This window comes from Nannobrachium achirus (genome assembly GCF_963921795.1).
Source record: "Nannobrachium achirus genome assembly, chromosome: 18".
NCBI classification, from domain to species: Eukaryota; Metazoa; Chordata; class Actinopteri; order Myctophiformes; family Myctophidae; genus Nannobrachium; species Nannobrachium achirus.
In genome coordinates this window covers 3722732-3735238 of record NC_137825.1, presented here as the reverse complement: position 1 = coordinate 3735238, position 12507 = coordinate 3722732, and the positions used below count along the sequence as shown (strand labels likewise).

The window sequence follows — 12507 nt, the reverse complement described above, 5'->3', positions numbered from 1 at the left end:
CTCTCTCTCTCTCTCTCTCTCTCTCTCTCTCTCTCTCTCTCTCTGTATTGTGGGTCAATGTCTCTCGCCCTGGCGCCAACAGCCCTCTCTCTCCCCGCAACGCCTCAAAGCCTGGCTCTGTGTCCGTCGTTCTCTCCCCGCGACGCCTCAAAGCCTGGCTCTGTGTCCGTCGTTCTCTCCCCGCAACGCCTCAAAGCCTGGCTCTGTGTCCGTCGTTCTCTCCCCGCAACGCCTCAAAGCCTGGCTCTGTGTCCGTCGTTCTCTCCCCGCAACGCCTCAAAGCCTGGCTCTGTGTCCGTCGTTCTCTCCCCGCAACGCCTCAAAGCCTGGCTCTGTGTCCGTCGTTCTCTCCCCGCGACGCCTCAAAGCCTGGCTCTGTGTCCGTCGTTCTCTCCCCGCGACGCCTCAAAGCCTGGCTCTGTGTCCGTCGTTCTCTCCCCGCAACGCCTCAAAGCCTGGCTCTGTGTCCGTCGTTCTCTCCCCGCAACGCCTCAAAGCCTGGCTCTGTGTCTGTCGTTCTCTCCCCGCAACGCCTCAAAGCCTGGCTCTGTGTCCGTCGTTCTCTCCCCGCAACGCCTCAAAGCCTGGCTCTGTGTCCGTCGTTCTCTCCCCGCAACGCCTCAAAGCCTGGCTCTGTGTCCGTCGTTCTGTGCTCGCTAAGCCATGCAGGCCTCCTGGGTAATTACCTCACCTGGGGGGCGAGAGAGAGAGAGAGAGAGAGAGAGAGAGAGAGAGAGAGAGAGAGAGCGAGAGCGTGTGTGTGTGTGTGTGTGTGTGTGTGTGTGTGTGTGTGTGTGTGTGTGTGTGTGTGTGTGTGTGTGTGTGTGTGTGTGTGTGTGTGTGTGTGTGTGTGTGCAGAAACCAGAGAAAGTGAGATCTACCCTGAAACATCTGTTTGCCAGAAAATACCTCCTACAGCATTTCCTAGAAAGACTCCGCACGTGCACGCACACACATGTGAACACACACACACACCAGGCATGTGCACACATAGACATGTGGGGGGGTGGGGGGGGGGGGGGGTCCCAACTTATGTTGGGGTCCCCAGATGATTAACTTAAAGGAGTAGTTCACCCCCAAAATGACTTTTCTTCTATTGATTACTCACGCCATGGAGACTTGAGTTCAATAATTCTTTTTTGTATTTGTTGCATTCCTAAGACAAAAATGTGATTATAGTAAATTTACCCCCATTGATTCCGGATGGGGACCTGAATGGATTTGGGTCCCCATCCAGTATCAAGGGGGTAAAATTTCTTGCAATCAAATTTTTGTCTTAGGAATGCAACAAAAAACAAAAAATATTGTTGAACTCAAGTCTCCATGGCGTGACTAATCAATAGAAGAAAAGTCGTTTTGGGGGTGAACTACTCCTTTAATGTGCAACATTGTTTTCTCTCTCAACAGTAAACAAACCAACATAAAGTTTAAGTGTATAGAGGGTATCTGCACATTTATAAAGTGACAATTTAAGGACTTTTTAGTACCTCTAAAATGACAAATTAAACATTGGCCAAATTGTCCAATATTAGAGGAACTGTGAAAATAGCAGATCTACATGCTCACAACGCCTTGCGTTTCGAGGCGTTGTGAGCATGTAGATCTGCTATTTTCACAATAGAACCGTGTTATACAAAATGTAATGCCTCGACAACTCTTAGTGCTCGTCAGGGTGGTGGTGGTGGTGGTGGTGGGGGGGGGGGGGGGGGGGTCCCCAGTTAAAATATGATTATTTTGGGGGTCCCCGGCCTGAAAAGGTTGAGAACCACTGATCTTCCTCTGTTTGTCCGTGCCCTCCTGCCCCCCTGGTGGTCATGTGCTGTATATACACCCAGCCAGCTTTATGAAGTGTTGCCTCGCATATAAACATATACCTTATGTTTGTTAAGGTATGTTTCCACCCATGGTGTTTGGAAGCAGACAGAGGGGGGGGGGGGGGGGGGCTGTCTGGTTTGCTGACTCTGGTTTCCCCTTAGCTCTGGTCCAGAACGTCAGCTGCACTGACGCTCTCACAGGCGGCTGGCTAAAAGACTAGAGCAGGATTTCTCAGCCCAGTGGCGTCAGTTCAGAAAAAGCTAAGGTATGGCAACATGACTGGTGTCTTGCACGCGCACGACGTGCCATACCTTAGCAACAGGCATGATACATTTATACTATTTTTCCCCCCGTTTCTATGGTTTATTGGGCTGGATATGGCAGCCTGGAACGGTTGTTCAAGTGCAGCTAAACTTGGCATGTTAGTAAACGTGCCACAATTAACGATAATGCATTGCACCTGTGCAGCTGACCTGCGGAACCTGGGAATATACCATTTTGTCAAGATGGGGAGAATACAAGTGGGGAGAATATAATTATAATACCTTGTTAAAGTGACAATTATGTTACATTTTGCATTTGTAGTTATTTTACTGTAATTTAATAACATAATAACCAGAACAGATAGACAAGGAGACATTTGTGGATTTATATTTAAAAGTAACTTTTATTTCCCCCCTGGACCCAGAGTATGGCAGCTGCATACCCGTACCATACCCAATTGACGCCCCTGTCTCAGCCCCTACGAGAGCTCAACTTCAGTCAAAATAAACTAAACTATTTCACTACTCACCAAACCAAAGGTAGTTTTGTGTTGTTGAAAGTCTATTCTCCGCGGGGGTAAACCTCTCAGCACACCACCTACTCTGTAAAATACATTATTTTTGGCATAAAATAAAACGCATCCAACTCGACCGCCGCTTATTTCCGGGTTTGTCTGTGGTGGCTCAATTTGGGTGCATTTTATTTCATTACAAAAATAATGTATTTTACAGAGTGGGTGGGGTTCTGAGGGGCTCACCACCGCGGAGAATAGACTTTCAACAAACTACCTTTGGTTTGGTGAGTAGTGAAGTAGTTTAATTTATTTCGACTGAAGTTGAGCCCTCGTTAGCCAGCCTTCAGGTCACTGACGCTGTTTCCCCCGTCCGCTCTGACAGTGACGAGGGCCCTGGTTCACCTCACAGTCACAGATGGGACGTCCTGTCAGGTTCTCACTGTAGAGCCATTGTTGAATGTAAGTCACTTCATCAGTGGATGATGGTTCTGGGCTCATGGGACGTTGGCGCCCCGGCTGTTCCCTGAAACTCACATTTCTCGACTTTGTTAAGGCCACAATAAACCTGGCAGAGCTGCGTATAGGCACAGTGTACGTACGCTCACGTGTTTTCCATTCTGTCTCCTTCGACAAATGTCGCGCATAAAAAATAAAAATGCCCTGCTCTGCTCGCTCAATGCTGTGGCCTTAGATTAAGACTCCTGAGATGTACTGTACAGTATTTTAGCGGTTTTGTGCAAACTAGTCCTGTGCCTGGGGATGTGCGATGAGGGATTGAATGTTGGAGTCTCAGAAGTAATGTTGGAGAATAGTCACCATCGGGCAGAACAGTCACCATCCATGTCCAGTTGTTCAATACCCGTTGTATCTGTCTGTCCGGCTGACGTCTTATTACAAGCCCCTCCTACAGCATACCCTGCTTTAACATCAAATATAACATGAATGGGACCATATTTTCATAAAACTTATATCATGGTGATTGAAACAAGGCTTTAAACTAGCGACAGCCAGGAACCATAAAGTATTTATGACCATGTTTATTAAGGTAAGAAAATCAAATGTAAAAGTTCAGGGGAAATGAATGGAATCCTATGGAGAACATGTTGCTTCTGGTACCAGAACAGCACAACTAGTGGCCAATCATAGGAACTTTTATTTCCGTGTTTGCTTCATTTTAAATCCGGACAACTGGACAACTGGTCTTAATCTAAAGCTGCTCCTGTTCCCACTCGCTCGTTGGAACCCTCGGCACGCGACGGCGTGCGTTCTCGTTAATAGTTAGTAGTTCTCATTACGGGCAGTGGCGCCAGTTCAGCAAAAGCAAGGGTATGGCAAAGATGGGAGTCCTCATGGAAAAGAGGCATTACATTTTGGATAACACGGTTCTATTGTGAAAATAGCAGATCTACATGCTCACAACGCCTCGCGCTGCGAGGCGTTCTGAGCATGTAGATCGACTATTTTCACAATGTCTGAAAAAAACGAGTTTTTACAGTATTTTACACAGGTTTCTACGGTTTCTTGGGCTGGATATGGCAGCCTGGAACGGTTGTTCAAGTGCAGCTAAACTTGGCATGTTAGTAAACGTGCCACAATTAACAATAATGCATTGCACCTGTGCAGCTGACCTGCGGAACCTGGGAATATAGCATTTCTGTCAAGATGGGGAGAATACAAGTGTGGAGAATATAATTATAATACCTTGTTTAAGTGACCATTATGTAAAATGTTGCATTTGTAGTTATTTTACTGTAATTTAACAACATGATAACCAGCACAGATAGACAAAGAGACATTCATGGGTTTATATTTAAAAGTAACTTTTATTTTCCCCCCTGGACCCAGGGTATGGCAGCTGCATACCCCTGCCATACCCAATTGACGCCCCTGATTACGTTGAACGACAAAAACCTCTCTCTGTTCTCCTTGGAAACTCATCTTTTATAAAACACACAACAAGGATTCACACTGCTGAATGAGTTATTACTGAATGACTGAATGAGTTATTACTGAATGACTGAATGAGTTGTTACTGAATGACTGAATGAGTTATTACTGAATGACTGAATGAGTTGTTACTGAATGACTGAATGAGTTATTACTGAATGACTGAATGAGTTATTACTGAATGACTGAATGAGTTGTTACTGAATGACTGAATGAGTTATTACTGAATGACTGAATGAGTTGTTACTGAATGACTGAATGAGTTGTTACTGAATGACTGAATGAGTTGTTACTTGGCCCTGGGCGAAGGGAAGAAGTTGACGTGCGCTCCAAGAAGCGTGCGCGAGCGGAGAGGAAACGGGAGTGATAGAAGTGCTATGTCCGTGTCGTCTCTGGCAGGGACGTGCTGGCCACTGGGAAAAGCGGGACAACTCCCGAACGGCCGGTCCAGGCCGGCCATTAGGAAAAAAATAAAAACAAAATGTCTGCCTTCGTTCCATTTTGGGTGGCTGGGCGTCCAACAAAGCAAATCGTCACTGTCGGGCAGAAACCTTATATCTCCAAGTTTCAAATTTGTAAATTTTTTCGCAAGGCAAAGCCCTGCTTCATCATACAAGGCCGTCGCACAAAAGTAGTGAAAACAGCAGATCTACAAGCACACAACGCCTCGCACCGCGAGGCGTTGTGTGCTTGTAGATCGGCTGTTTTCACTAGTTTAAATCATTTTTAAAACAGTTTTGGACATGCAAGGTTTCCACCCGACAACGACGAAATATAACTCATGTACAGTAATTGGCCCACTGGCTTGTCACTTGTCATGATCTGAAATGGCAAATCTTTGAGTAGCAGCAGCGCTATAGAGAGAGATCTCTCTATAGCACGCAATGAGGGCCTCTACAACTCTTTTTCCCGGGCTGAATCAGGGGCCCAGCATGTCCCTGGTCTCTGACCAACGTTCCATCTCTCTCCCTCTCTCTCTCTCTCTCTCTCTCTCTCTCTCTCTCTCTCTCTCTCTCTCTCTCTCTCTCTGTGCGTGGAGCAGTGAAACACACCCTTCTCTGAGCGCTCTGACACAAGCACTGAAACGGGGACAATGACAAGCCTCTGGTGGTGTTGTTTTTTTTCCACGACATTTGATTTGATTGGGAAAGGTTTGGACAGATGGTTCCTTGCAAATGCTCACAGAAATGATTGCTTCAACCTGTGGATTCAACTGTTATTATGATGCTGATGATGATGATGTTAATTAGAGCCTGGCAGATGTATCGGTTTTTGCCAGTATGTCAGATATTGTTCCACTTTTCCGACGGCATTGGCATCAGCAATTATTATGCAACCGATGTATGTTGATTTGAACCACTTTCAACCAGCATCCCAGATATATACAAGGAGTCCCAGATATGCATATCTGTGAAGAAGTGTTTGGTTTGCTTATGAATTAAATGTTCTCAAGTTTTGATTTTCATTATAAAACTTCTTGACAAAAAATATATATCTGTAAATCTACAGTAGCCTACTGTAGGATCGGCATCGGACGCAGAAATCTGTCATGGCTCGGCCCCTAATCTTGTGTTCCAACATCACTACCATCACTGCCACTCTGCTGCCACTCATAAAGGCCAGACCAGTATGTTATACCAAATATTTAAAGGTCAAATGTATTCTCCTCAAAAGAATGACCCACAGTACAAATGACCTTAGCCAATGAGGAAGCAGCATTCTTGGTGACATCACCACCAACAAGTGCGACCTGAAATAAATAACAACAACATGAAGTCCTTTGTAGTTTGTTCTCACAAATCATCAGAGTATATAAAGAATATGAAATGTAGGAGTCTCAGACGTAATGTTGGAGTGCCTGTTGGGGCCCATATACAGTATGTTGGAGTGCCTGTTGGGTAGATCTTTATGCCCATATATGGTGATCCATGCGAGCCCACACTGTTTCGTAGGAACAGTATTTCCAGGTATTGCGACCGTCAGGTCGCAGTTACTATGAAAACTTCCACCGGCTGTCCCTCCGTCTGTCAGTCAGTCCCTCCGTATGTCCATCACGTCACGTCACACTTTTGCCCCTACTCATATCTCTGCCACCGTTGCCCCTATCCATGCCAAACGTTGCACACACAATCCTTGGCTGCCAAACCACAACCTCTGCCCCTGATTTCTCAGATTGCCCTCTGCTAGCGCCACCATGAGGCTGCTTTTTTGCAGACAACATTAATGGACGGTAACATGTCATTAGGTTGAACACCCTTTGGATCGACCACCAAACTCTAACCCAAACCCTAACCTCAGTAAAACTATGCCTAACCCTAAACCTAACCTCAGTAACCGTGACGCGGGTGATTATCTAACCTGCCGACACTCGCGGGTGATTATCTAACCTGCCGACGCTGTTCGACCCAATGGGAGTTCGACCTATGGGGCAGTCCCCTAATGGACACTGCTCCTACAGATGTTGCCTACAATACGTACGTACCACTTACAGGCCAAAATGTGTATACATGCAACCTGACAGTCGCTTATCTCCCAGTTCAGGGAGTCTTACTGTTATGTATGACGTAGTAGAGAAAGAAGCCTGCAACACTCCAAATTAGATAATGTCTTTTCGGTGCACGGCTCAAGAGAACATGAGACAATGAAGAAGTTGCCAGCACTCAAGGAATCTCCTTTTAAAAGATTGTATTTACTTCTTGGGACGATGACGTTAACGATGACAGTGATGTTTAATTAACAATGTTCAACGATGTCTTCCCAGGACCCTTCCAGCACCACTACCACCACCACTACCCCGCCTCTCTGCTGCCCCAGCACAAACCCCACGGCTTCCACCTGCCCTTCCTGGGGGGTCCCGCGCACCTGGGGGGTCCCACGCACCACCTGGGGGGTCCCGCGCACCTGGGGGGTCCCACACACTTCCCCTTCCCGTACCCGCCGGCCCCCGGCTCCCCCACGCTGTCCCACGCCCCGCTGACGCGCGTGGCCAGCAACCCCGTCTTCCCCACCTCCTCCTCGTCCCCGTGCCCGGGCTCCCCGGGACCCCCGGGACCCCCCCTGGAGACCCCCACCCCGTGTGGCAGCCTGGAGGGACCCCCAGCGTACCACCACCAGCACCAGCAGCAGCAGGTACGGCTCCTCCATACCTCCAAAACCTGATCAACCCCTACACCCCCACCTGTTCACTCAGATCAGCCAACACAGGGATGCTGACAGAACCCTCGCTAAAAACTCCCCCGAGGCCCCTCCCCCCCAATGAACATACATGAAAGCTACATAGCATTTGTTCTTAGGTTTTTATATAAAGCTTTTTTGTTTTTTTTGGTGCTCCATCTTCCTACATTATTTTTGTCTAGATTGATATTTCGGTTAGTTAGCATTTGTTTTTGTTTTTTAAGTTTTTTTAGAACTTTGATTATATTGTGTTATTCTCTAGATAGATATCCATTTACATTGTTATATTGCTGTTAATGTACTGACTTATTATCTTGTTTATTATTGTGATGTTTCTTTTTTTTTTTTTTTTTTTTTTTTTTATCTGCTTATTGTAAGTCGCTTTGGATTAAAAGCGTCTGCTAAATGCCTAAACTGTAAACTGTAAACTGTTCGGTAACATGTCATTAGGTCGAACACCCTTTGGATCGACCACCAAACTCTAACCCTAACCCTAAACCTAACCTCAGTAAAGTTCAGCGTGGCACTCGGGGCCGCGCTGTGAGCTTGTATATCTGCTATTTTTCAATAGTTAAAGCATAAAATAATGATACTCAATAATGTGTAACCGTTCTTTTAATTCCAGCAGCAGCAGCAGCAGGGGTCCCCCAACATGTGGCCCCCCCACACGCAGCCCCTCTTCTCATTGGCCAACGTCATCTCCATGGCGATGAGCATGGCCCAGTCCTTCATCCCGCCCCTCCCGCAGCCCGGCGGGGGGGCGGCCGCGGGCATGGCGGGTACACCCCCCCAGCAGCCCGGGTACCCGTCAGTACCCGGGTCCGGGTACCCCGGATGCGGGCACTACCAGAGCCCCCCCATGGAGGTGACATGCTTCCTAGTTTCTTCTTTTCTTCTTCTCTGAGCTATTTTTTTGTTTGTTTTTTTTCGCACTGATTTTTGACTTTGCACTATTACGTTGGAACTATTGCTGTATTGACTTTCACCTCTAAGGACCTTCCAGGGAGAGTGCTCATGTGCGTCTTGCGGTGACACGCTTTTTTTTTTGCACTGATTTCTGACTTTGCACTATTAGGTTGTGTTGGTAGTTTCTGAGTATTTTGCTTTGTTTAACAATGTCAGTGAGATACTTGTTGCACTAACTAGCATTGACTGCTACAGTCTCTTTTTGTAAGACACTTTATGTATATATACTTATATATTATTCGCCCCCTCTATTTGATGCACCTTCTCTTTACTGGTACTGTACTGCTCTTGTTTTTTCCTCTTATCTATTTTTTTCCTTACTTCTCTGTAACTTTGTAAATAACTGTATACTGCTGTGCTACAACTGGACAACTGAATTTCCCCCTTGGGATAATAAAGGTATCTATCTATCTATCTATCTATCTACCTACCTACCTACCTACCTACCTACCTACCTACCTACCTACCTACCTACCTACCTACCTACCTACCTACCTACCTACCTACCTACCTACCTATCTATCTATCTAGGTGCCCTCCTCCCCCTACCACCACGGACCGCCCGGCCAACAGGACTACTACTACTACCCCACCACCGACAGCCCGCCCCAGATGGAGGGGGGTCCGGGAGGGGGAGGCTACCTCCCCCAGGACGGGGGCGGGGGACCACCCCCCCTACCCAGCTGGGGGTCCCAGCTGGGGACCCCCTCCACCCTGTCTCCCTCACAGTGCGGCTCGCCGCCCTCCCCACCACAGGTACGTACGTATAGGCCTGTCACTCTGTCATTCAATGAAGCAATAAGCCACAAGAGGCGAGTGGTTACCTGGTATTTTACACCAGCTGAGAGGACAGTGGTTACCTGGTATTTTACACCAGCTGAGAGGACAGTGGTCACCTGGTATTTTACACCAGCTGAGAGGCGTACAAAATACCAGCCGGTGTAAAATACAGGCAACCACAAGCCTCGCGTGGCTTATTGCTTTTCTAAAACGGTTACAATGTGGCAACATGAAAAATCATAGACACGTACCAATTAAAACTGTTCTATTTCACTAATAATACACTATAAGGTCTGCTCTGCAAAAAAGTAGTCCCCAGCTACAAGAAAGTAGTTCCCGGCCAGGCTGCAGAAACAACACAGGTGCAGATAATTGGTGCACTGTGGAACACTGTGGAAAGAAATAACGCACCTGGGTTTGATATGAACTGATTCAAGGTGTGGGTTATAGTCTCATATACCACAGCAACCAGCCAATCAGAATCAAGGAATGGAACTAGCCGTTTTAGAATGGTTCTCAAACATCTTTATGTGAAGGACCCCCTGCATTGATATGCATTAGGCCAGTGTTTCTCAAACAGGGGGTACGTGTACCCCCAGGGGTACGTGTACCCCCAGGGGTACGTGTACCCCTAGGGGTACGTGGGGGTACAACTAGAGAACAACTAGAAAATGGCAACACGTATTTCACTGTTCTGGTCGATGATAAAACACTGACAGACTTTGTGTGAACCTGCTCGTCTGTGAATTGTTAAACCACATGACATCAGTGACTTGACCAGTATAACTGAACTGTCATTGAATGGACGAGGCACTGAGAGGCTTGTAGATCTGCTATTCTTTTGCCGTATATTAACTGATTTTGCTGTGAACCCCCAGGCCAGCCCTCCAAGCTTCACCCCAGAGGAGCACACCCCCCAGAGCTACACCACCGTCCCATACCGAGATGACAGTCCCCAACAGAGCTACACCACCGTCCCATACCGAGATGACAGTCCCCAACAGAGCTACACCACCGTCCCATACCGAGATGACAGTCCCCAACAAACCTACACCACTGTCCCATACCGAGATGACAGTCCCCAACAGCCCTACACCACCGTCCCATACCAGCATGACAGTTCCGCATCGACCTACACCACCACTCCATACCAAGACGACTGTCCCCATGTTGACATGGCGGTGAGATACTGTACTTGTGTTGCACTGACTAGCATTGACTGTTATGATCACTGTTGTTTGGCACTGCATTGTTAAGTTGTGCTTTAAAGGGGGCCTGTCACCTAAAGGGTTACTGTCACTTTAAGAATCATCTTAAAAAACAAGTTAATATTTTTTATGATGTCATTGTGGGGATGCGCATTTATAAGCCAATCAAATTAATTGTCTGTATAGCCTGACTGTATGACTACTTACTGTACTGGTCAGCTGTTGTTGGGCAGATTACACTGAGACTGTTTGAGGATGCACACTGGAGCGAGACCACATGACCTGCGGACCTTTAAGTATTGCTATGTGTGTGTGACGTGACACTTATGAGCGTTGAATGTTTTCTTGGACACTTGTATTCTTTTATTGTGACAGCTTTTTGACACTTTGGGCTCTATTTTGATAATTGTCTTCAGTAGCAGCTCTTTTGCCTTGGCTTAACCCATCCAGTGCCCAGAATCACCACATGAGGGCGCCCAGTGGCCAGAGAATCCACCATAGACATACGCTGTATGCACAAGCCGTGCGCAGCCATGACGCGCCTGAACACTTTCCTTTGTGTCATGAACAGAAACAGGATGAAGTTAGCTTGAAGTTAGCTATTGGCTACCAAGCATTTTAGAAGCCCTATTTTTGGCGATTTAGCAGTGATTAAACCTTGCACACCTCATGGATAGGCATAGAACAGAGAAAATGAGCTCTAAAGATCCTGGATTGCATTGGAGCGGACGGCAAATATCGGCGGCGCGACGCTCTCGCGGGCCGATGTAAACAGATGACGGCCGGCGGCCCGGCTCGAAAATTTAGCCCGGTGCTTCGGTAAGGCCTCTGGGTGTTTTTTTTTTTTTTTTTGTAAAAAGCCGGACTAGTTCGGGATCGGCACCCCGGACCCCGAAAAGGCCGAAATAAAGCCAAACTAGTTCGGGATAGGCACAGTAAGAGTTAACTTCAAGGCCTGTTCATACTGTCTCCGACCAACAAACATTTTGTAGGAAAGGTCCGGTTCTACAAAACTGACGTCACTCGCATCTTATGAAAAGCATTACCCTGAATTAGAGTTTGGAAATCTGCACGTCAGGAAGTCGGAATTCGCAGACGAAAGGTTTGGTGGTCGGAGACAGTATGGACAGACCTTTAAGTTAAGGCATAAGAGGTGCTACAACTCATTGACTGCCAAGGCCCGAGTTTCCCGAGTTATTACAGTAGTCCCAGGCTGCCACAGCCCGAGTTTCCCGAGTTGGAAGCCATTTTGAAAAAAAAGATTTTTTTTTTTTTTTTTTTTCAAAAAATGTTTTTATAAAAAAAAAATCGAAAAATGCCTAAAATGTATTAGGCATGATCGCAATCGCGAAATTGCATGGTTAGCCCCATAACAAACACATCTTTCAAAATGGCAAAAATGGCTGTTTTGTCTGACTTTGAAGGCTTCTATCTCATGAATGCCTGAACGGATTTCCAAGCGGATTTTTTTGTTTGAAAGCTGTTAAAAAGTACTACACATATGGTGCATATATGGTGCATGGGCGTGCACGATCCGTGCACAAAAAATGTATCCGTGCACTAGAAATTTAGGAAGGTGGCAGTGTTTGTTTTGTCTGACTTTGAAGGCTTCTATCTCATGAATGCCTGAACGGATTTCCAAGCGGATTTTTTTGTTTGAAAGCTGTTAAAAAGTACTACACATATGATGCATATATGGTGCATGGGCGTGCACGATCCGTGCACTAAAAATTGATCTGTGCACTAGAAATCTAGGAACGTGGCATCCTGGTACTTGGCGGCCATCTTGAAAAGGGCATTCAATGAGTTAAGACAATCAAAATAGAGCCCTTTATGTAT

The 12507-nt window shown here is 46.7% G+C and overlaps 1 protein-coding gene across 1 annotated transcript in view; it reads left to right on the top strand.

The window, feature by feature from the left end:
- wnk4a (WNK lysine deficient protein kinase 4a) overlaps window positions 1-12507 on the top strand; it is a gene marked incomplete at both ends in the record, with an annotated part of 218651 nt that overhangs the window by 183003 nt on the left and 23141 nt on the right. Inside the window, 4 exons of the mRNA XM_080746952.1 lie at window positions 7302-7639; window positions 8340-8579; window positions 9212-9436; window positions 10339-10641. Coding sequence (XP_080603078.1) covers window positions 7302-7639; window positions 8340-8579; window positions 9212-9436; window positions 10339-10641 — 1106 coding nt within the window. The remainder of the gene's footprint in view (window positions 1-7301; window positions 7640-8339; window positions 8580-9211; window positions 9437-10338; window positions 10642-12507) is intronic.